This window comes from Pimephales promelas, chromosome 5 (assembly GCF_988280905.1).
Source record: "Pimephales promelas chromosome 5, fPimPro1.hap1.1, whole genome shotgun sequence".
Classification (NCBI taxonomy): domain Eukaryota; kingdom Metazoa; phylum Chordata; class Actinopteri; order Cypriniformes; family Leuciscidae; genus Pimephales; species Pimephales promelas.
The window spans coordinates 31,108,994-31,131,634 of NC_142773.1; the positions used below are offsets into that span (position 1 = coordinate 31,108,994).

The window sequence follows — 22,641 nt, forward strand, 5'->3', positions numbered from 1 at the left end:
CCTGAACAAGCTAATCACCAGAAAACTACAGGCATATGAGTTTGATCAGGGTTGGAGGCATTCTCAGCAGGAAACTGAATCTCGAGGGCCAGAGTTACCCACCTTAGACCTACGACAACAACAAAAGTTATACGAACAACTACCGCAAACAGCAAAAGGTGAATAGAAACACATCGTACAACATAAAATGTTACACAAAAAAAGTAACAGTCACAAAAAGTACCAAAAAAATAACAAACGTTTCCTCAAACAGTAGATGATAGTTTCGGCAGTAGTTTCGGCAGTAGTTTCACACTGAATATGTCACACCTGTGAGGGGGATGGATGATCTTGGCAAAGGAGAAGTGCTCACTAACACAGATTTAGACAGATTTGTGAACAATATTTGAGGGAAATATGCCTTTTGTGTACATAGAAAAGTTCTTAGATCTTTGAGTTCAGCTCATGAAAAATGGGGGCAAAAGCAAAAGTATTGCGTTTATAATTTTGGTCAGTGTAGTTATCAGTATCCCAGAAACGTTCAATGTGTTGGACCTTCTTGACATACGTCTCTCCCTTTCCCCCCACCCCCAAATTGAAAGTGACTGTGATCGTGATGGCTCAGGGAGTCCCAGGGTGAAACGGCCCATTTGCCAGGTAGACTATTGAATGGCGATGCAGAGGTGAACTGGAGGATTGGGCAGATGTTCATGAGAACCAATTGGTGTGCCCCACACATGACCACAAACAACCCTTTCTACAACGTACGGCCCATCTTCAGTGCACTGAATAAGTGCAGTGCACACACATCTCCCTGAAACTGGCCTAGGACAGGGCCCAATTGTAGTCAATGTCTAGCCCATACGGGTCTAGCCGAACAAGCAGAAGTTCCTCCAGCGTGTAACTTTGTACATGACAACCTTTTCACCTCACTAAGCCTTCTTCACGAAATGACAAAACGAGATATTATTGTGTCAATAGGTCTAATTGAAGAATTTGAATGAATTCTATGTTGTTTCCCACCGGTCACTATTGAGACCGAGTATAAAACCTTATTTCACTAATTTAACCAAGATAAAATCAAAAAAGGAATAATGTTTGAGTGTTAGGGAGGTCTAAGGAGAACAATGTATGTACTTAGATTAGATTAGATTAGATTAAAAAAAATTTAGAAAAGAATTTGGAAAAAATTAGAAAAGATTCGGGATTAAACGGGTTAAGGAAGGAGAAGACTGCAACTTCAGTCATAAAGAATTAGATGGAGGTAATGGAGAGAATAAAGGCAGATTCCATTGGGACGTCCTGTACAAAAGCCTCATTCAAACACATCTGTTCGAAGCAGTACCCCAGGGTCAGGAGGAATTTCACCCCAATCAAAGAATTCAAATTCAATTATGGGATTTTACTCCTCTATCTATCTCTCTCTCACTCACTCTTCTATCTATCTGCTGTGCTGTGTCCACTGCATGAGTCAGACATGAAACCCTTTTGAAAGATCAGAAATGAGGAAAATATGGGCCAAAAAAAAAAATTATAAACTGACACAATAGTCTAATTATCGTCAAGTTTTTATCAGTCCCGGTTTCATATTCCCACACTCCCATGCTTGAAGATGTTTTACAAATACTGATGCAAACAGTCCGATTGTTTTCACGATTGACCGATGTTTATTATTCAGTGTCGACAGTGATGAGGTTCCCATCAACGGCAGGAACAGTGAGAGATGTTTAGTCAGTTCATTCCGCAGCTGTCCGGAATATTCCAGCTGGCCTCTTTTTCCATGACTAAACATTATCTACACCATTAATATGAAGCACACTCCTCTGTAACACTTACTGGGAACCGCTTTTTTATTTTGTTTTCATGCTTTAGGAACAATGTCCTGGCTCAAACCTAAAAGAAGTGTAGTTGCTCAACACCCTCTCAATTCTCAACCTTTAGCACTTTTTGTGTGCACAGGCTGCTGCAGTGAGAAGGATATCCTTTATCATTTCAAAACATTTTTGATGTGTCTGGAAACTTCTAATCACCAGAGCATGTGCCTGCTGTATTGTGAAGGAAAAGGGTTCCTAGTTATTAGAATTAAGCATTTTTGGGGACTCAAAATATACTTAGAAATGAGCTCTGCAAAAATACCACATGTAGCACGAAAACATCTCTACGGCCAAACATGCAGACAAAATTATTTTCCCTCTGTAGAAGCATCCATGTGCCCCTGTGGAAAAAGTTGTTTTATCTCTTTGAATTGTTTGGATATGCCAAGAAGATTCTTTTGATGTAGACATAAGCCGGTTAAATGGTCTCATCCTGGCCCTCAAAACTCTTCTGCCATGTATTCACCCTCATGTTGTTCCAAACTATATATCTTTGTTTTGTTTTTTTGTGGCACTTAACATAAAAAAATCCTTTTCTTTTAAATCCTTGCTTATCACTTGCGTTGTTTTAGTCTCTTCACAATGACTCACTTGGTTTAGTCCTCAGTTGTAAGTCGCTTTGGATAAAAACGTTTGCTAAATGACTAAATGTAAATGCAATACTGTGCTGGTCGTTCATTTCAGTGCAAATACAGTGGACGGGGACTAACACTGTTTGCTTTAAAGGGACATTGTGTAGGAATTGCTGCCATTTAGAGGTGAAAATATATTTTGCATTCAAACGAATTGCGCTCTCCAGCGCCTTGTTTTTTCAAATACGTATTGCATCTATGGTAACTATTATGTACCGAAAAGCTGTGACAGGATTAGCACTTCATCCTTCGGCGAGTGTTCCTTCGGGTGAACAGGTTTGTTATTTCAAACAAACGGCAACTTGACACAACGAACAAACGAATGTTTCAGTATGAATTATTGACTGTGAAGAACATGAACTATTGTAATAAGTAGTTATGCCTTCTTTATTCGTTATATTTTCTGAAGTAGACTACATGCATTAGATATCATCATCAACTTTTAACTATAAATGTCCATCTGTCTATATAATAAAGTAGGTTACACAACCAAACAATGAACAAAGCTTGTACTCCAGACTGTAACATTGTTTCAAAGATGTCGAGAAGAAAGCCTAGTAATTTATGTCGCTGTCTGGTATTATAGTTTTTCAAGATGGCGGAAGGACATTAAAGCCTCTCTGGACTTACCGTGCCATGTATAAAGATAATAAAATCTTTTACGATTTACAAGCTTTTATCGTTTACGAGGATAAGTCAGATAATTGGCAGAGGTATTTGTACACCATTGAGGACATATTTATGAATAAAAATATTGATTTTAAATAATAAATTACAAAAAAAGTTAGACACATAGTCCCTTTAAAAGGAAAACTGCAGGTCCATGGTTTGTCTGGCACTGGTTTGTTTAAAGTGGCGATGAAACGGAAGTAGCTTTTGAGTCTGATTAACAGTTTGTCTGTGTTGTGATGAACATTTAAATGAAACTGATAATCAGAAAAGAAATCAATTTCAGGTGTGGCCTTGGTTCTGTCCATTGGTTGTTGATCTATACGCAAGACAACTGTAAAAAGGGGTGGAGTTTAAGTGGGTGAAATTGGAGATTGGAGAAGTCAGCACAAGATCAAGTTATGACACTTTGATTTATGATTTTGTTCACGATAAGATGAATAAGAGAATAGATTTATTACTGACTAAGTCTCATCTAATTTTCGCTAAAGTAATAACCATCTGCACTCAAATAACCACTTAAATATAAGCAGTTCATCATCAGAAAACAAATGTGTAGAATTTGTTTGCCATTAGGCTACATTCTGAATCCCAAAAAACAAAGTCGTCTCACTTTATACACGGGGAAAATCTCTTAGCGCCACACTGTGAAGCTTAACTGTTAGGCCAGTGTAAATTAAGGAACATTCTGTTACTGTAATCACAAACGACAAATCTGATGATCCGTTAACATGACGCTTCCCGGGGCGATTGCCTTTCGCAGATAAAGTGATGACGTTCTGTCAAGGCCAAGCAAAAATATTAACCACTCCCACGAGAGCAGCGGCCTTCAACCTGGGTGTACTGTATTCCGGAGCTGTTATTTTCTTAACTCTGCACGACTTGGCTCTTCAAACAAGCACAGAGCCTAACATGTGTGGTTGATTTTGACTCCATGAGGAACATTTCATTCAGTCTGAGTCCAAACAGAGTTCGCAAGGCAGTCCTAACTAGTTTAAAGTAGAAAAATAGTCTTACATACCACACTTAAGCAGTCTTACGTAAGATGCCCTTAGAAAGCTACAGGCTATTCCTCACCTGCATTTCACAAAGAATTACTGATATAGTTTGAACTTGGTCGCTCTTCAAAGAGATTAGCGGTTTTACTTGAGAAAACTTTGAAATATTCCACGTTTAATCACTCTTATGGGTTTTCTTTTTTTCTCTGAGAATTACTGCAAGCTATTCACAGGAGTCGTTCAACCCTGTCAGCACTTTCTCCACGCACTCCATCATTCTATAAACATATAAATATATTTTAAAAAATACGATTCTGAAAGACAAACACGTCTCATGGAGAAAAAGCCAATATAAAGTCTCAGATAGTCTTCACATGAGCGTTTGATGAAAGTGGCCTTGATGAACTACAAGTATTTATGCACGCACAAATCTGTCCTTCCCATATCTAAGCTGCTTCCAAACGTAGGAGTTGTGCTGCTTCAGTGTTTTTACTTTGACTCAGTGTTGTCAGTCTTATCATTTTAAGACTATGAAAGCAACAATAGAAATGTTTTTTATATAAATCCAGGATTAGTAAAAGATGAGACCTCTCAAACCAAAATCAATCTGTGATATTTTGAGCCAAATGCTTCTCAGCAAATGATGGTTTTCAGCCAGTCTATCAGACACAACATAAATAAAACCTGAAATTGAGGAAATCATGGTTTATTATTGCTCTCCACAGGCCTCAATTATAAAATGTAGCATTGAAATCATCCTACATTTGATCTTATGATCATTTCTCCAAAGTGCATTTGTGTGATTAAGAGAAAGAAGGTATTATAAGCATGCATATAAGTCTCTCATCCCGAAGTGAAATAAATCACAAATAATTTTGAAATTGTGCACAGCTAAATGGTTTCAGATCTCCACCTTGTAAGCGCCACCTAATTAATCTCATTAATATATAAAAGAGCACCAGTCAACGTCCATATCATTTACTTGAGAAAAGTAAGCGGCAAGAATTGCTTAGATTTCCAAATACCTGCAGTACTCCAGGCTCTCTGCCACAAGGAAAAGTGCATATGTCTTTTTTGACCCTGACGTGGCGCTAAGCACTTTTTCACATCAAAGTCTGGTATGGATTAGTTAGCTTACGCAAATTTGTGCGTACCCACATTTTATAAAATGAGGCCCCAGGACCACCTGTTTGCAGCAGATTTATTAAGATAAACAGAGACAAAATACCACTTATTTTAGTGCAGTTTGGGTTATGGGCTGGAGTGGTGTTGCCCGAACCCGCACTCAAAGCCTCCTTTGAGCTATTAGAGATATTCTGTCTCATCTGTTTTCAATACGGACAAGCTTCCATCATCCCCTTCTGTCTATACCTCTCTTTTCCCCCTGAAGCTTATTGATTCACTGGAGAACACAGAGCCATATGTGCTTGAAGGGCATCTTATGAAAACCAGTGCTTCAGAAATACTTCTTACATTGACTGAGAACAAAAAGACCATATTTATAGATGTACAGATATTAGAATTTGTAATTCAGGCAATAATTATTTTCTCATTTTGACTGATAAATGAAAGACAGCCAGCATACTATGTTCAAATAAATAAAAAATAATAATAAAATAAAACATTAAAATTCAACCAATCCTTTCAAAAGTGGCATCACAGCAATATAATGTACAGTATGAAATATGGGTTTTCGTTCTTAGATTTGCTAAAGATTACATTTAAACTATTACTGTTTTTAAAGAGTAGCTTTTAACTAACTGAGAGTGAGATGACAGCAAAGGTAATCCAAATTTAAAAATAGAGAAAATGAGCATGTGCAAAGTATTTCATATTGGTCGATACTTAGAGAAAACTGCAATTTAAGAAACCTTTTAAAAATTCTAAAATCAGCCAATAATTAGAATGGGACAAATATATGTTGCATCCTTAATTTTCATTTTTGAAATTAGTTTTACACATAAAAGTGCATGAATCACAGTGTTGTTATTTTTTAACGAAAACTATATTAGAAATGCATTTCATTGATTAAAATAAAGCTGAAATAACATACGAATCTTTTTTTATAAATATAATAAATATATGAATATTTTTATTAAATATTAGATGAAAAACTAAAAATTGCCTTAGCAACTAAATGAAATAAAAGTTTAAGCTGAAGTACTAGAATTACTCAAATTAAAACATTAAATAAATTAAAGCTTTAAAAAAGACTAATAAAACTGACAAAAGCAACAAAAGTATTAAAACTTAAACCAACTTTGAAAGGAAAACTTATTGTTTGGTATATCAGAGGCAGACTAATGGCCCCAGGGACGTGCACAGGGGGGTTGCTCAGGTTGCCCGGGCAACTGCCCATATGCCCTTCTCGACTCAGGTTGCCCTTCTGAGGAAAAAAAAAAATCGTACAATGGATGTAGAATTTCACGTAGGCCTAGACAAAAAATAATATAAAAATCGCAAAGCCTCATTCACTTCCAAAAAAAAAATAAAAAAAAATTAGAAAGTCAAACTGTTTCCACGAGACCATAGACTGCACGCGACCGTATGGTAAGGCACCGCAAATTACTCAGGCCGCGCCTCCATCTCGTGTCGCGCGCTAATTAATGTGTACGAAGTCCAGAAATGAAGCGAAGCTATCCTTCTCGTCACGAAAAGAGGAAGAAGAAAAACATGAGAGTAAATTGCGGGAACAGCAGTCAGGTAAACTTGTGTTCTGTCCTCTCTAGTGTCAGCAAAGTTTGATGGTTTGTCTGGGCAGGCAGTGCATCTCTTGCATCACTTTTTGCCTGACAAAAGTGAGAGTAAAATACCATTATTTATTACGTTTTGTTTTTGATAAACGACAAAGTGCAACAACAGTGTTTGTTTACTGCAGCTCGGAAAACATAACCGCGTCGCGTGTGTTGCGTTCATGCGCGTGCACGAAATGAAACTCGCATTTTTCAAGCAGAAATGTGGAGACCAGAGAAATACTGTACAATACGTGAATGATGGCACTCCCAATCAAAGTACACATTATAAAGACACTGATTATCTAGTCTCAGTGTAGTTAAAAACTCTAAACAACTGCACTAATTATGCAAGATATAAACCAATGTATTAGCAATTTGACATTGATTGACTATTGATTTATAGGCTATATTGAATTTAAAATGATGATTAGATGGACATTCTGGTCAATATGAATGCAAATCCCTCAGTAAATAACCATAAATCAAGATTTGCTTTAACATGCATAAAAAAAATTAAATAAAAATCATAGGCTACTGATTCCGAAAATACCCTGGCTATAGAGAGAACCAAAGTTAATCCCAAAAGCCAAAGTTCAGGGTTGTACTTTTATTATTTTCTTCTTGTTTATGTTTACGTTAATATTCACTTGTTATCTTAACATTCTATAAAAATGCTTTATTCAGTAAATATTGTTTGTTTGATCCTCATTCTGTTCTATATTGTTGTACTTATTCTTTGACTGTTTTGTTTAAAGGAGGGAGGATTGTATTGGGCGGTATTGAGTGGCAATGGCAAATGGTTTACATGGCTCACGGCATCACAGATCAGGTAGAGGGCCCCTTAGCAGAATTTTGCTTAGGGCCCCAGGGGGAGGTCAGGATTGGCAAAAAAAAGAATTGTATTTTTTCCAGAAATCTAAGCGTTTTTTAATTTTTTCGAGTTTTTTCAATTCAATCCAGATTATTTCTTTTCAAATAAATAAAAATAATAATAATAATAATAATTTAAAAAACAATAAACAACAATATGAAGAACTCTTTTGCTCATTTGTCTCATCTCTGACATTTTGCAATCTTTATAAATAATTATAAGACCATAAGATGAGGCATTGCGTTTGGACATAAACACGGCCAGATAAGGCAATTTGGAAGGGGACAAATTCAACTGAATATATTCCTTCATATAGCCCGTGAGGGGGGAGGAGGGGGGGGGTGCCCTTTTTTCAGGTCAGAGCAACTGCCCCTCAAAATTCCTGTGCACGTCCCTGAATGGCCCTATGCTGTAAATGTAGAGCTATAAAACTAATGTCCTAAAATGAAGCAAAACGTTTTTTGTTTTTTCGTTGTTGTTTTTTTTTTTCGTTTCATTTAAAAAAAATGATTATGGTAATAGTAGAGGAAAAAAAACACAGGGTTTTGAGGATGTTAATCAATCAGAGAGTAGGTCAGTTATTTACGATCATGTTATCTGAAAAGCGAGACCACACCTCCTCAGGAAATGCCTGAGGCTTCCTCAGGAGTAGGAGCTGCACTAGAGTTCACGAGGATCACATTGTACTACTGTTGAATACAGCTGAAGATCCAGTCTGAGCCGCTCAGCCCATGAAATCATTCCCTCCAGAACATCCTGACAAATAAAGCCTCTCGCCATCTTAAGTGTTTATACACCTGCACAGCAGCAGAGAGAAGAAAACGGATTTTAAGAATGTCTTGAAGACACAACTTAAATAAAGGTGATTTGATTAAGCCCTTTATATAAGTGGTGTAGCCTATTTAAAAGAAAAACTGTTCTCCGTGTGTTAACAACTATACAGGTCGGGTAGGCAGCATATCAAACAAGGCTTAAACTACTTTAACATACAGAAAATCACTTGAAAATGAAATATCTGTAGCTGTGACCTTGTAGTGGACCTTTTTTCCCAGTGCTTCAACTGTCTTCCTCGGAAAAATTAGCTACACCGATTCTCATCAATCTGAATACCTCTCCAAGGTGGATCATAGATGTTTTGCCATTCCCATTTTCCTCCCAAATATAGATTCAACGATCATACAGAGAGAAGAGAAGGGAAATTTGTGTTAAACCGAATGTTCTTCAGCATGATTTGACGTAATCCAAAGAACAAGTTCAATGTCAAAAATGTACTTATTTGATTAATGACCTAGAAGTATAACCTTTCTTTTTTATATAACGTTTATAATGTCATAAAAGTCTTTTCCACATGAAACATCACATATGTTCAAATTTGTGGCCTCAGCCCCCACGTATATAAAAAAACAACCTTGTTTTTAGCTGTCATGCATATCGTCTGGTGCTTCTTTCTGGTGCGTCTGAAACCTTTCATGTTTCCTGGTAGCGCACTTCAAAAGGGAGCCTAATGAGGGGGTGAGGGAAGTGCCAAGTCTTTTATGAGCCCAGAGGACATGTAACCTCTCACCCCCACACACACACTGTCCAGATACAATAACAACGCCCCAAGCAAACCAAGTGGCCTCTGCTTTTAAATAGCACCATCATACCTATAACAGATCTATCCACTCATCCTACCATTTCCCACATATTTTCTCTTTCAAGAACTCCTTGGTTGATCATACACCCAGTGCTCTTGACCCAAGACAGGCCATCCAGGGGTCAAAATGGATATCAGCACATATGGGGAGTAGGGGTGCCTCTGTGAACACTTGACACACAGAAGTGATTGTGAGACAATCTGAACTCCAACAAAAGCCATAATCACATTTAAAAAAATTGACAACATCCATAAGATTAAAGAAGTAATGATGTCACTTGCATGTTGTTTAATAGAGAATCATGTCTACCAGATGAGAATGAGATCACTGTTTTATTTTCTCATAGTACTGGACTCAAACCCAGAGCGTCCCAAACATCTTGTTACTCAAAGTGAAATATGAAGACAAGTGCCAAGTCTTACATTATACTGTATAGTACTGTGGCAAAAAGCCTAGAAATGTGCTTACACAAGCACCAGGGCATCTGCAGCATCCTTTCCAAAGAAACCATAAGCAGTTATCAGGACACACTGACAAGCGAAAGGAACATGACTAAATGTGTGCATACCACAGGAATGTACAGGATATGAGTTTAATCCTCCAGTAAGTTATGTTTTAATAAAAGGGGCATTTTCATACAACAGAGTACTGTGATTCCCTTGGTCCCTTTTAAATCAAGAGTAATGACTTCAAACGAAACAAGGGTTAAAAGACAATATTGCCGTACCCTTTGCCGTATCAGGCCACATAATGCAGACTTACTGACATGATCTATTACTATCCTTTCGATGTTTCTACTTTCTCCGTCTTTTCTATATCACATAGGCCTACTGGGTATGCAATATGGGTCGTCGAAAATGTAACACACCTTTATGCTGTAAAGCCCGCCTCGAGCCCAGAATCTGGCATCTGATCAGCAGATGAAGGTCTCTCTGCGTTATTTCATCTGACTCCATAATTGAAAAGGTTCTCAATGATAACTGTGTATCATTAAATATAAGCAAAAGTTCTCAAATGAAATAATAAATAAAATTGCCACATTTAAAAGTCTGAATCTGTCTATCTGGGAAACCAGTGGCTTTCAGGATGCAACCAAACAAGTAATGCCTAATCACAGCATCTATATAGTGTGCTTTGAACTCAAACCAAATTTGTAGCAGTACTTGATGTGAGGTTATCACTGCTCTGGGATTAGGATGAGGTGATTAGGGCCTGGTGAATCAGCTCTAACTTCACAGGAGCACAATAATGTCTCATAAGCCAGTGCTCCTTGGTGAGGCAAATACTGTAACAGAGGGAACTGGGCTTTGTTATTGCTTTAGTTTGTAGTCTTCTGATGTCCCCGTTTCCTGTAAAACAAAATACATCCTCCACTCTTCAGGATGACTGGAGTTTAAATCATTAGTCATAAGTAAACAGTCCTCATGACAGGTGGTTTTGAGAGCGGGTTCAAGGACAGCGTTATACTCAAACAGAACACACATTAGGGAATCTTGCTCCATTCATTTAATGACACTTCAGTCATAAGTATAGCTAAAAAAATTAAGCTAAATTAAAGACAAACATTCAATGATTAGATTATTCTCTTTTTTAAATGAAAAGATTATAGATTATAGATATAGTTAAAGATTATAGAACTGATGCACCTTTTTATGCATTTTACAGTTTGAACTTTGTAGCAAATGGTACAAATGAAGAACATTTTTGGTGAAAAACTAAATATCTAAATCGTTAGTCTATTTAGAGCACCAGACCAGAGTTTAAGCATACAGTGTAGATGCCTTAGATCTTTTTTTTTTTTAAGAAAGAAACCACACACTCCTATATTGAATTTAATCATCTTCACTTGTGAGAACAGCTGCCATCTCTGCATGTTCCCCACTATATGAAACAAGGACTAAGATATAAAGGAAGCAATGTGCAGCAGAACATATGATGACCAACAAGATTCACCCCTGGATTTGTGCATCATTAAAACTAATGGATGTTAGTTTTACATATGTACATATAAGACCATATGGACAGAAAGGCATCTACATCTGCATTGAATTTATATCTTATTCTGGCCCCTAGAATGGCCTTATTTCAGAGAAATGTAAACAGAGCACTTCAGTTCACAATCTGTCTCTGAAATGTATAGCAGAACATAATTTCTATAGGAACCATTTGGCAATACCTCCGGGCTCTTGTTAGGAGACTCATATGTAAACAGGGGGAAAGCTAAAAGGAAAAAAGTAAGTTTCTTAATCAAAAGCAGGTTGGAGAAATCTGGAGTGGCAGTTTTACTGTGCTTTACTGACATCTAGTGGCTGTAGCATTTTAAAAATATGAAAAGACAGGAGACCACTCAAGGAATTTAAAGGGGAAATGCAAAAATATAATGTCATAAGACTTGTGAAAATAATAAATCCCATAACGCAGTGTATGAAAGTCGGGACCCCCAAGTTGCTGACTGAAGCCTCGGCCAAAGCATCTTCAAGTCTTGAAAAAAAAAAAAAAAAATCATAATCAGAAGCACATTATTGAAAGCTAAAAAGCTTGCCAACTTCAAACTGACATGCAAAATGCCATTTTCATTTCAGCCTTCAAAGCTGGCGTGTCAACAACATACCACAGAACTGACTGTTGTTGGCAGCAATTGGGCACAATGTTTAAGACCATTAAAACTTTGGTTAACTGGGATTCTTTATAAGTTAGTTGTTCATTGGAACACTGGAAAAACAAACACTGCTGATCCAGACACAATTTTATATTTGTAGCTATGCAAAGCTTTGGCTGTAATTGCTTATTTTGGTTTGTGTTGTTTTTTCGGTACTTACAGTGTACTTACCTAGAAAGTACTGGCTAATATAAGGTAAGTACATGGAACAGGGGTAGGTTTAGGGTTAGTACTAGTTATTACCCAGTAATTGTAGTTACTAAAATAAGTACATAGTATTTACATGGTTAACTAGACTGTAAATGGAAGCGTTACCGTTTTTTCTTGAGGAATTATACAGTTTTAATAAGGGGATATAACAAGTCAGATAGACATTGAAAGAAACCCTAACACACTTTATTTACTAACTTTCAAAAGTTTGGGGTCAGTAAGATTTTTTTTAAAGAAATAAATACTTGTATTAGTTTTGAGGGTTTTTTTATTCATCAAAATATCCAGGCAAAAAAAAAATGATGATTTCCACATAAGCTTAAGCAGCAAAACCATTTCCAATTATAAGAACACATGTTTTTGAGAACAAATCTGCATGTAAGAATGATTTCTGAAGGATCATGTGACACTGAAGACTGGAGTAATAATGCTAAAAATTCAGCTTTGCCATCACAGGAAATTACATTTCTATTTTAACCTATGTGTATAATAATGTTTGCATAATTTTTTTTTTTTTTTTTGTAACCGAACTAAAATGTCTCATGCAAATGTCTTGCCAGGCTTGTTGCAAACTGAAATGTAAAAAAAGAAAATAAAAACACAAGCTTATATGGTTTTCAGTTGAGTTTATTATAATTGCTCCCCTCATATCCCAATTTGTGGTTTCTTACAATTATCATTCAACTAGCCATATGAAAAACACTGAACACTATTTCTACTGCTTGTCTGATTAAGCATCTCCTTACAGTCTGCACTGGTAATGACCCACATTCCTGTATGTAACTCAGTCAAGCTGCTGAATTAAAGAAAATAACCAAAAAAATATATATATATAAAAAAAGCATGTAATTCACTCGCAAGCATGAACACTAATGATTTGCAGATAGAGAGAGGTATTTTACAGGGATACTTAGGACCAATACTAGAAACAGCAAAATAACTGAATACTGGAAACCTGAGAGACTCGCTGAGATTTATATGCCAACGTGAAATCTTTTCAATACTGTACAGCCATACAATACTTTCCACTTACTTGAGCTCTCAGGCTACTTTTTATACGAGAGCTAATTAACAATAACAAAAACTAGTTGAAACAGAACACCAAACAAAGCTTAATACCTCTTAAGAAAAACATTCTGCCCAACCAAAAGTTCTCATTTGCTGGTCCATTCTAGAGTAAAAAAAAAAAACAAATTAATAAAAAAAAAATTCAGATTCAAACCTAACACCAAAAGGAACCCAAATGCAGATACAATAGCAACGCATCTTATTTCTACATCAAAAAGGAATTTCAGAGTAAATAAAATAAGTTTTCTACTACAAAATACTATCTTTATGAGTCAAATGCAAAGTGTGCCCTTAAAGTGGAGGAGGGGTGGGGCGAATAAAGCCTTTATACCAGTAAACAAGCCAGGTGCATGTAAGATGCTATAGAGTGTGAACTGAAAGTGTTGATATTGAAGCCCTTTAGTGCACACACTGTGCCTGTCTGTAAGTACAAAAAATAAGCTAATTTATGCAGCATAGAAATTTGTTGTATAGCAAAGCTACTGTAAACAGAGTTTGTTACAGAGGGCGTTCATTACTGCTGCATCACAGCAGGTTAGCCAGTGCAAAGCTCAAAGGCCCTTCTAAACATCTTCCCTCACTACTAAAAAGATGTAACAAAGGTATTGGGTTATTGCTTTGCTACCAAAATAAGTGTTCAGTATAGAGGGCCAAACGCCGTAAACTTAAACTAAAGAAAAGTTCGGGACCAGGTGGAGTACAACTAGATTTACTAAAAAAAAAATAAAAAAAAATTTGCGATTCAGATTAACTACATTATATTTGGTCATTTGGCCAGGATTATATGTCAGTAATTTTTTTTTTAGTATGTTTTCTGCCTTAGGATTGCTAGTTGCCGGCCACCCCAACAAGTGCCAAGCTGTTAGAGTGACATTCAGACAAATCCTAGCCTACCTGAGACACACAGGCTTTGGCACGAATGTAGATGTACCAAATGCCGGCAAACTAGTCAGTGAGATTCATAGAGGTAATCTTCAATGGCTGCTGCCTGATTTGCAACAGTTTAAGGCCTGTCGGCATGAATAAAAAGGTTTCTGCATTAAGAGCAGCTTTAATAAAACTATTCCCATTTTTAATGAATGATAAAAGTGCATCTGTATAATGAAGGAGGAATGACTGAGGGGGTAATAATAAAGAACAAGCTTGCAGGAAACCCTTTGTGATATGAAATATCCTGATTAGACAACACCTCATGAGACATGGGTGAAAAGGTCCAGCATCTTTACTGTTTAACAGAAATGATTCTAGGTGGTTTGCGAAGGCTGTGGCTTTGGTGACTTTAAGAACTAAAATGTAATATGCGTGGTACAGAGGCCCTCACTCAACCAGCCCGTCAGCTTCTGTTCATTATGAGCTCATGGGCTTGATGGCAATGGGACATTCATCCCCCATGGCAGCCAACACAGAGACCTACAAGAGGGAAAGAAGTCACAAAAATTAACTCAAAATGACTACTTTTAGAGTCCTCATGAAATGGAAATTTACCCTAACCATTTTCATGCATTCATGTAACTCAAATGGTTAAATCAAAATCGTAAAATCTTCTGATGAAACGACAGACTTCTCCATGGTAAAGTATGCTGGATTTCTACAAACATTTAGTACGTTTAAACACCACCACTCCACAGTTGACTGCAATCTCGCATTCATTTGAGCACAAATAAAGCAAATACCTGTAGAACTGAACTAAAACAATGCATTTAGAAAAACAACCAGTCACACTTTAGTTTAGGGTCCATTTCTCACTATTAACTATGACTTACCTCAAACTCCTAATTACTAGTTTGTAAGGTAGTTAAGTTTAGGTATTGGGTAGGATGTAGAATAAGGCATTAAAATGTGCTTTATAGGTACTAATAAACAGACAATATCCTAGTAACTAGGATGCTAATAAGCAACTAGCTAATAGAGAGAATTGGACCCTAAACTGAAGTGTTTATATATTTATATTTGTAGCTAACATTCAATATTATTAAGCAAAATTAAACTGCATTATAAAGATATATAGTTCTACCACTCTGTGCTACGTATATTAAACTAAAGTAATTAACTAATGTTTATTTTTCAGGTTATTCTTGCATTAAACTAAAAATAAAAAAGCTGCCATTTTGATTGTTTCCACACAGCATGGCAGAGTGGTCATATGGTACAAGTAAAACAACTCAGAACTTATTACAACTTATAAACTCAATTATCAAAGAGGACATTTTTACAAGCCGGAATCTCATAATCACGGTAATTCTGACATGGTGTGTGGACCCATGATCGGCCACTAAGGACCAATCTAATGTCCACTATACTACTTTCTGATCTAAATTAAATTAATAAAGCCTCTTCACCTAAACATATGTATACAAATTGATGTGAATTTGAAAGGATGTAAAAGCTACAAACCAGAAATTCATCCCCAGATTCAAATTTGCTCTCTATTTCTTTGCCCAGATCCCCCTCGGGCAGCTTGAGGTCCTCACGCAAATCTCCATTATCCTTCAGCAGGGAAAGGTAGCCATCGGTGATGCCAACCAGCTGTGCACCACAGGAAAGGCAGAAAATGCACATTAATTTTAAAAAAAGCCACAGAGAGATCAAAATTTGTGCAAAATCTTGTGCAAATTCTTTAGCACAAATCATATACTGTATGTGAACATAGCTGACAAACATTGATAAATGAGGCCTAAGGCTGATTAGGTCCCAAGCCCTGAAAGGGCACAGAGCCCTATTGTTTTCCTTGGGATGATTTTTTTTTTTTTCCTTTTACTTTTCTAACGACTATTCGGGCACTTTTGGGGCCCTTAACTTGCTCAAACTCTTGAAACTTTGCACACGGGTCAGAACCCGCGGCCATCAGGTACCCAGACGTGGCAGGGTGGCTAGACAGCGCCCCCTTGGAACGGGGTCCGAAAACTTGGTCCATAAATCAACACGCTTGCATGTAAAAATATGCAACTCGGTACACATGTAGATCTCATCGTTTCATATATACACTTCACACACTTACTTTTTACCCCAGCCCAACAGGAAGTCGGCTATTGAGGGTTGTTTATAAAACGCATGCAATGGAATTTGAAATACTCCTCCTAGAGCTCTGAACCAAATTCGACGAAACTCGGTCAGCGTGACGTCAAGCATGAAAGTTTGCCAAGGGATTTTTGATATCTCGAACGGTTTGGCCATGGCGAGGAAACTAAATTATGGCGAGAAACGTGAAACAGGAAGCGTCATAACCTCAGCATACATTAACTGATCTTGATGAAACTTCAGCAGTGTGTACGCTGTAAGAGGACGATCACCTGGATGTGACTATTGTGAGTCAAATTTATAGCGGCAATCTTCATCTGCATAATGTACATTCACGACAGATGAAGACCTGTGAATGGATTCTTGATATCTTTGAAACTGTTGCCGTGCCCGTGGCAACACGTCAAACTTTACCATTCTTTTAGGATGCTTTTGAGACTCTTAGCATGCTTGAAATTGCATGAAACTCGACAGACACATCACATTTATTAGCCAGTAGACGTGCAAAGTTTCAGAAATGGGCGTGGTGCAGGGGCTAAGTAGCGCCACCTTTTGACAAAAGTGAGAGGGTTAGTTTCACAGTTTTCCCTGCAATCATAAAATTCACTAGGTAAATTGTTCGGATCAAGCCGGACAACTTTCTAATTGACAGTCATTAGCTCTGAACGAAAGGACGTCAGATATTTCGGTTTGAATGTGGATGTTTTGGATTAATCTTTCATCCCTCTCTCCGCGTACCTCTGTGTCGGTGGGGGAGGGGGATGTGTCTGTTTGAGTGAGAATCCTTTTAATTATTGTTTTTCAAGGTTTCAGGGGCTTTTGGGGCCCTTAACATGCTCTAAAACTCTTGAAACTTTTCACACGCGTCAGAACCCGCGACCATCAGGGCCGGACTGAAGCTGGTACCCGGGCGTGGCAGGGCGGCTCGACAGTGCCCCCTTGACTGGGATTCGAACACTTGTCCATAAATCAAACACACCTGCATGTAATGCGATGAAACTCGGTACATTTACAGATCTTATTGGGAATAACAACTTTTGTGCTCTAAGTTTTACGACAGCTCAACAGGAAGTCGGCTATTATGGGTTGTTTGGTAAATGCATGCATTGTAATTTGATGTATTTCTCCTAGGTCATTTATTCAATCACGACCAAACTCGGTGTGCATGAAGTCAAGACATTGAGGACGCTAAATTCTGGACAGATTTGATATCTCGAACGGTTTGGCTGTGGCGAGGAAATGAATTTTATGACTAAAAAAGGACACATAAAGTGTTATAACTTTGCTCGTTTTATTTACAGTTACAAAACTTGCCACGTATATTGTTCTCGTCAAGCCGATCAACTTCCTAATTTAAAGGTGCCATCTGCCATAAAAATTTTTTTTTTTAAAAATCATACTCCATATTCCATACCAGATGGGGGCAGTATACCTCCAGAAAGTGAGTTGTGCCCGGTTGTGCCGCAGCCGCAATTGCGTGCACTCTCATGTCTTCAAACAACACGAGCGAGCGATATTTTGCTCTCTCTCCCTAGTACATATTAATCAAATCATTTGACACGATAGTAAAAGGTTGGAAGACCGCAGTTTCACGTGGAGCATTTGGAGATTTTTAGAGATTAGAGACTCAATGAACAACATCTCAACACTAAATTATAAAGGGCGTCACATAGACGCCTGTATAAATTACAAGCCGGTGCATTTCGACGATATGGGAAAATAAAAGCCCAGGCTATTATTTGTAGTTTTATGGTATTCGTTTTGTTCATATTACATTTTTAGTATTAGTTTGAATTAATTTGACAGAGAGCATTCATTGATGTGGACCAAGCTAGCGCCATTCAGACCTGCCAACTCTCACGAATTCTCCTTGACACTTTTCACACGCTCACGCCACACATCAATTTTGTCATGCACAGAAAAGGACACGGAGACTGACAGACAAGATGGAGCAGGTTACCGTATTTTCCGCACTTTAAGGCGCACCAGATTATAAGGCGCACCTTCAATGAATGACCCATTTTAGAACATTTATCATATATAGGGTGCACCGGATTATGAGGCACATAACATACTGACTGGGTTTGCGTTATGCATCCACTAAATGTGCTGGGAATTTAGCGAGTGCGCGGCGCCGGAGGTGAGGCGTTTATTAGTGCAAGCGTGCTGGGGCGGGCACGTAACTTACATTCGCAGCCAGACTCATACGAGTATTCAATGTGCGGCGGCTCGCTGACAGCAATGGCTGACTGTTTTTAATGAGAAGACCCGGTTACTTTGAATGGGGAGCGCTTTATGAACATTCTGTGACGCGCGAGCAGCACCGGGGACAGTCTGTTCGTGTGTCTGTTACGAGTGAGCGCTGGTGAGTGGGAGACACACATAAGCGGATTTATACGAGGTTGAACTGGCCGTGTGACAAAGCGGGCATAAGACGGACACGAGTGCGAGTTTGCGGGCGAATTTAATATTGATCCATATATAAGGCGCTCCGGATTATGAGGCGCACTGTCAATTTTTGAGAAGATTAAAGGCTTTTAAGAGCGCCTTATAGTGCGGAAAATACGGGGAAGTTATGATATATATATATATATAAAAAAAAAAAAATCTCAGCTCTCAGATTCTGTCAACTTTATTATGCAATTCAAACAATACATACACTTTTGGTGCTTGTAAATGTTACAAGACAGATCCCTAGCGCATGTGAACCGAACACAAACACTGTTGAAAGATACAGTATATTACAACTTACCAGAATGTATTCCTCATGCATAATATCGACCAATCATTTTTTGAACTCTTCCCTGAACTGAAATGTAGTAGTGGGCTGTACTTTCCACACGATTGACATCAGGTTCAAGCTTTCTTTTACTGTCTATGGGTTCAAGTACACCCACAAGTTCTACAGCGCGCAGCGCGTCGAGTCTGCATTGATGCAAGCTCTACAGCACACTTCTTTTCGACAGTCAGAGCGGGGGTTACGTTTTTGCACAACGTGCAGAATAACACTAAAGGCACCAAGATGGCGGTGCCACCTGCTTTATATATTTATTTGGACTGGGTATTGACACAAATTTCACAATTCGATTGGATTTCGATTCACAAGCTTGCAATTCGATACCGATTTGATTCAATATTGATTATTTTGGATATCATTTACAATAAATGGCAAATTTTCTCAAGGAAATCAAATCTCTTAACTAATGCTGTTAACTATGGGAGTCTAGTTGTAGCCTACTAGGCTTTATTAGCCTAATTACACTCTTATTTATTTTTATAATAATAAGATTATATGAAATATAAACATTTAAATGGTGGCTAAAAACTTGCCAGATTTATTCAAATATGCATTAAATATTAAAGAACATTAAGATTATGATGCATATGTAATATGGTGTATATATTTAGCAAACTGGTCCTCTCTAGAGCAATTTTTCTAGCTGACTAACGAGTTTATGTGGGTTTTCTGAGGTAAATATGACAATACATGACATTTGATTACAAGCTGTTTAACTGACGTCTTTCCTCGGTTGAAACACTGATTGAGCGTACGGATTTCGATAAGCTGTACTCTATCTTTTAACACACTTTCAGTTGCTCATTCATGTTTATTTGCACTGTAAATGGTATTATTAAGCCGGAAGAGAGACCAGCGCTGCTGCTTCTCTTGAGCGGTGTCAGAGCGATCGCACGCCACAGCGCCAAAACGTTATTTATGTTTTTGAATTTCTAAAGAAAATGGACGTAATCTGAAATTTGAGACTTTGTTTCATATCAACAGTAACAAAGGACGAAGATTATTGAGATTTTTTGGATGCGCGCAACTGCGATACAATGTTCCATTTATTCAAATGAAACAGGAGGACTAATCGATTCTTAAAATTTAAGAATCGATATCGGTTCGTAAAAACGAGAATCGATTAATATCAAGAAATCAATATTTATTACCCAGCCCTAATATATATATAGAGCTATATATATATATATATATATATATATATATATATAGCTATATATAGCTGCGAGCAGTGATGAAGGGGCAAAGCCGGCAGTATCGCCAGCCCGGTGCCTTTAGGTAATTCAAGGCACCGGGTTTGCGGTGCCACCGGCTTGGGCCCGCAATCACTGCTCGCAGCTATATTTACAGTTTGAACTTACTTGATAGTCCAGTCTCTTGATATTAGGAACATCCATGTTGTGGGTAGAGGGACAGATATCTTCATTTTTCTTTCCAGTAAATATGTCTATTCCAACCATGTGCACCTGAAAAGGAAAATTAAGCAAATGCACTTAAAACTTTTAATGATAATGTCACAGATTCAGTAATATGCAATGCATTATGAAATGTAGCCGTTATTCTAAATTAAGCCCTCAACAGTGAGTTTATTAATTTGATACCTTGGCGTGTCCATGCTTGCCAGTCTTGGAAGTAGACATCTCCACAATCTTGCAAGGACGTCCCTTTAGCACCACAAAGCCGTTCTTACGCAAAGCACTGCACTGCATGGGGAATGTTAGAGAAGCCCCAGCGTCGCCACTGGTGAAATCGGTATCAAGATCAGCCATGATGGGTTAATCGAAGAGGATTCTGTGCGCAGAAGAAAACGGAATTATTACCACATTCATAGGAAGGAGCACAGACGGTATCAGACAGTAATACTGTGATAATGTGATATATCTATACTACGGTCAAAAACACAAAGTAGTACAATGGCACACGTGCAAAAACATTACCGTATGGTACTTTTAAAAAGATAGTTCACCCGAAATTGTAGTTTTTTTTTTTTAAATTCCCACAATTTTCATTTCTTATGTGGAACCTAAAAGAAAATGTGAGAAATTGCAACAAAAAAAACACACACAACAAATGTCAATGATGACCAAAACTTATGCTCAACAGTGCAAAGTCACACAGGAGCAACACGAGGCTACGGTGAGGAAATGACGTCATGTTCATTTTAGGGTGAACTATCCCTATAAATGTGATGAAACATTCGCACATTTTGCTGAAATAACGATATAATATCCATTTGTCTGTTAATGTGTAAATATTACAGAGTTAACAGAGAACACGTTAAAGCTAAAACAACTAATAGTACTGCTAATAGCTACTCTAATAGACCGTAACTTAAACTTAACTACGAACTTATTACCAATGTGTTGTAAATGTGAACAAATCTACCACAACCTGAAACTACCACGGCCTGGACACCGACAAACGGCGCGCAAAAGTTGAACCACGCTAAATTTGCCGAATCTAATGCAGTCAGAGGCGCCGTTTGAATGTTTAAGCTGGATGAATGACTCACTTTACAGCTACACGCAAAGTTAACCGGAACTACTCAGTTGACCGAATCATTTAAAGAACGTGTATTAGCTTGCAAACATATAAACCTTGCTTTTGCTCGGGAACAAACGCTTATCATGGAACATCGTTCAAAAACGAGTAAACAGAGATGTTCGCATGGGAATCAAGAACTTTTGCCAGGCCATTATGCTGCTCTTTCTAGCTTTGACACACATGCTGCAAAATAAAACAACTCCACACCCAGACGCTCTGATCACACAATCGACCGCTTCAGGACACCGTCTTCAATCGCCAAATCCTCTTCCCGAGTTGTATCCACACACTGTGTTGTATTAAGAGGATTCGCCTATAAATGTTGCGATGCTGTAGCAGAGAGCATTGAAAACGCCAGTCATTCCCTTCCAACAAAAGACGGAAAGATCTGCGCATGCGCGCAACTTTACGGCAACGAGATTCTCATGCACGAGGAGAAACTAACTGCTACAGCTGACTGCGTAGTGCTCAAATTTAAGCACACAATCACACACACACAAAAATATGAAACAACAAAAAAGATCACGAAATAATACAACTTTAACGGTCGCCATAAAAAAATATCAACCCATTGTTTTGGCCATTATGTCATTGATAAAAAAAAAAAAGTTTAGCGCATTTATCATTGCAAACACGTGGCAACTTGCTTCGACCTATCATTTCTGAAACGTAGGCTATCCTTGTCCTCAAAGCCAGTTAACCCTTTTTCTTAAACACAACCTTCATTTTATAGCTGAATGTATCAAATACCATTACTGTTTGCTCTGCCCATCAGCAATTACAAAATATGATGATTTTGGAGTTTAAATATATTGGAATTCATAATTTGGTCTGTGGTAGGCTAGCCTGCTAAATCCGTTCATTAGAGAAGGAATTGAAGACTAGTTTGGTGCAGCACATTCCACCTTATTCAACATTGATGATATCATCAGTAGGCCTATTGGTGGTGT

At 37.8% G+C, this 22,641-nt stretch overlaps 1 protein-coding gene across 3 annotated transcripts; it reads right to left on the reverse strand.

Moving 5' to 3' along the window:
- Positions 1-12,870: 12,870 nt before the first annotated feature.
- On the reverse strand, positions 12,871-22,098 carry eif5a2 (eukaryotic translation initiation factor 5A2). Of its 3 annotated transcripts, none has more exons than XM_039677052.2 (5): positions 21,899-22,098; positions 20,749-20,938; positions 20,509-20,613; positions 15,727-15,858; positions 12,871-14,742 (listed from the first exon to the last, which is right to left on the reverse strand). In XM_039677052.2, exons 2-5 carry the CDS (start codon positions 20,914-20,916, stop codon positions 14,680-14,682), a joined length of 468 nt encoding a protein of 155 aa, XP_039532986.1. In that variant the 5' UTR covers positions 20,917-20,938; positions 21,899-22,098; the 3' UTR covers positions 12,871-14,679. The 3 variants fall into 3 exon arrangements, with proteins under 3 accessions (XP_039532986.1, XP_088987416.1, XP_039532987.1); XM_089131290.1 differs by lacking the exon at positions 21,899-22,098 and adding an exon at positions 21,539-21,687; XM_039677053.2 differs by lacking the exon at positions 21,899-22,098 and adding an exon at positions 21,085-21,234.
- Positions 22,099-22,641: the final 543 nt, after the last annotated feature.

Coding starts and splice junctions, on each gene's coding strand:
- eif5a2 (XM_039677052.2), bottom strand. CDS start 20,916: ATGGCTGATCTTGATACCGATTTCACCAGTGGCGACGCTGGGGCTTCT. Junction 20,614..20,748: donor GCAAGCATGGACACGCCAAG/GTATCAAATTAA, acceptor TTTCCTTTTCAG/GTGCACATGGTTGGAATAGA. Junction 15,859..20,508: donor TCAAGAGACTGGACTATCAA/GTAAGTTCAAAC, acceptor TGTGGTGCACAG/CTGGTTGGCATCACCGATGG.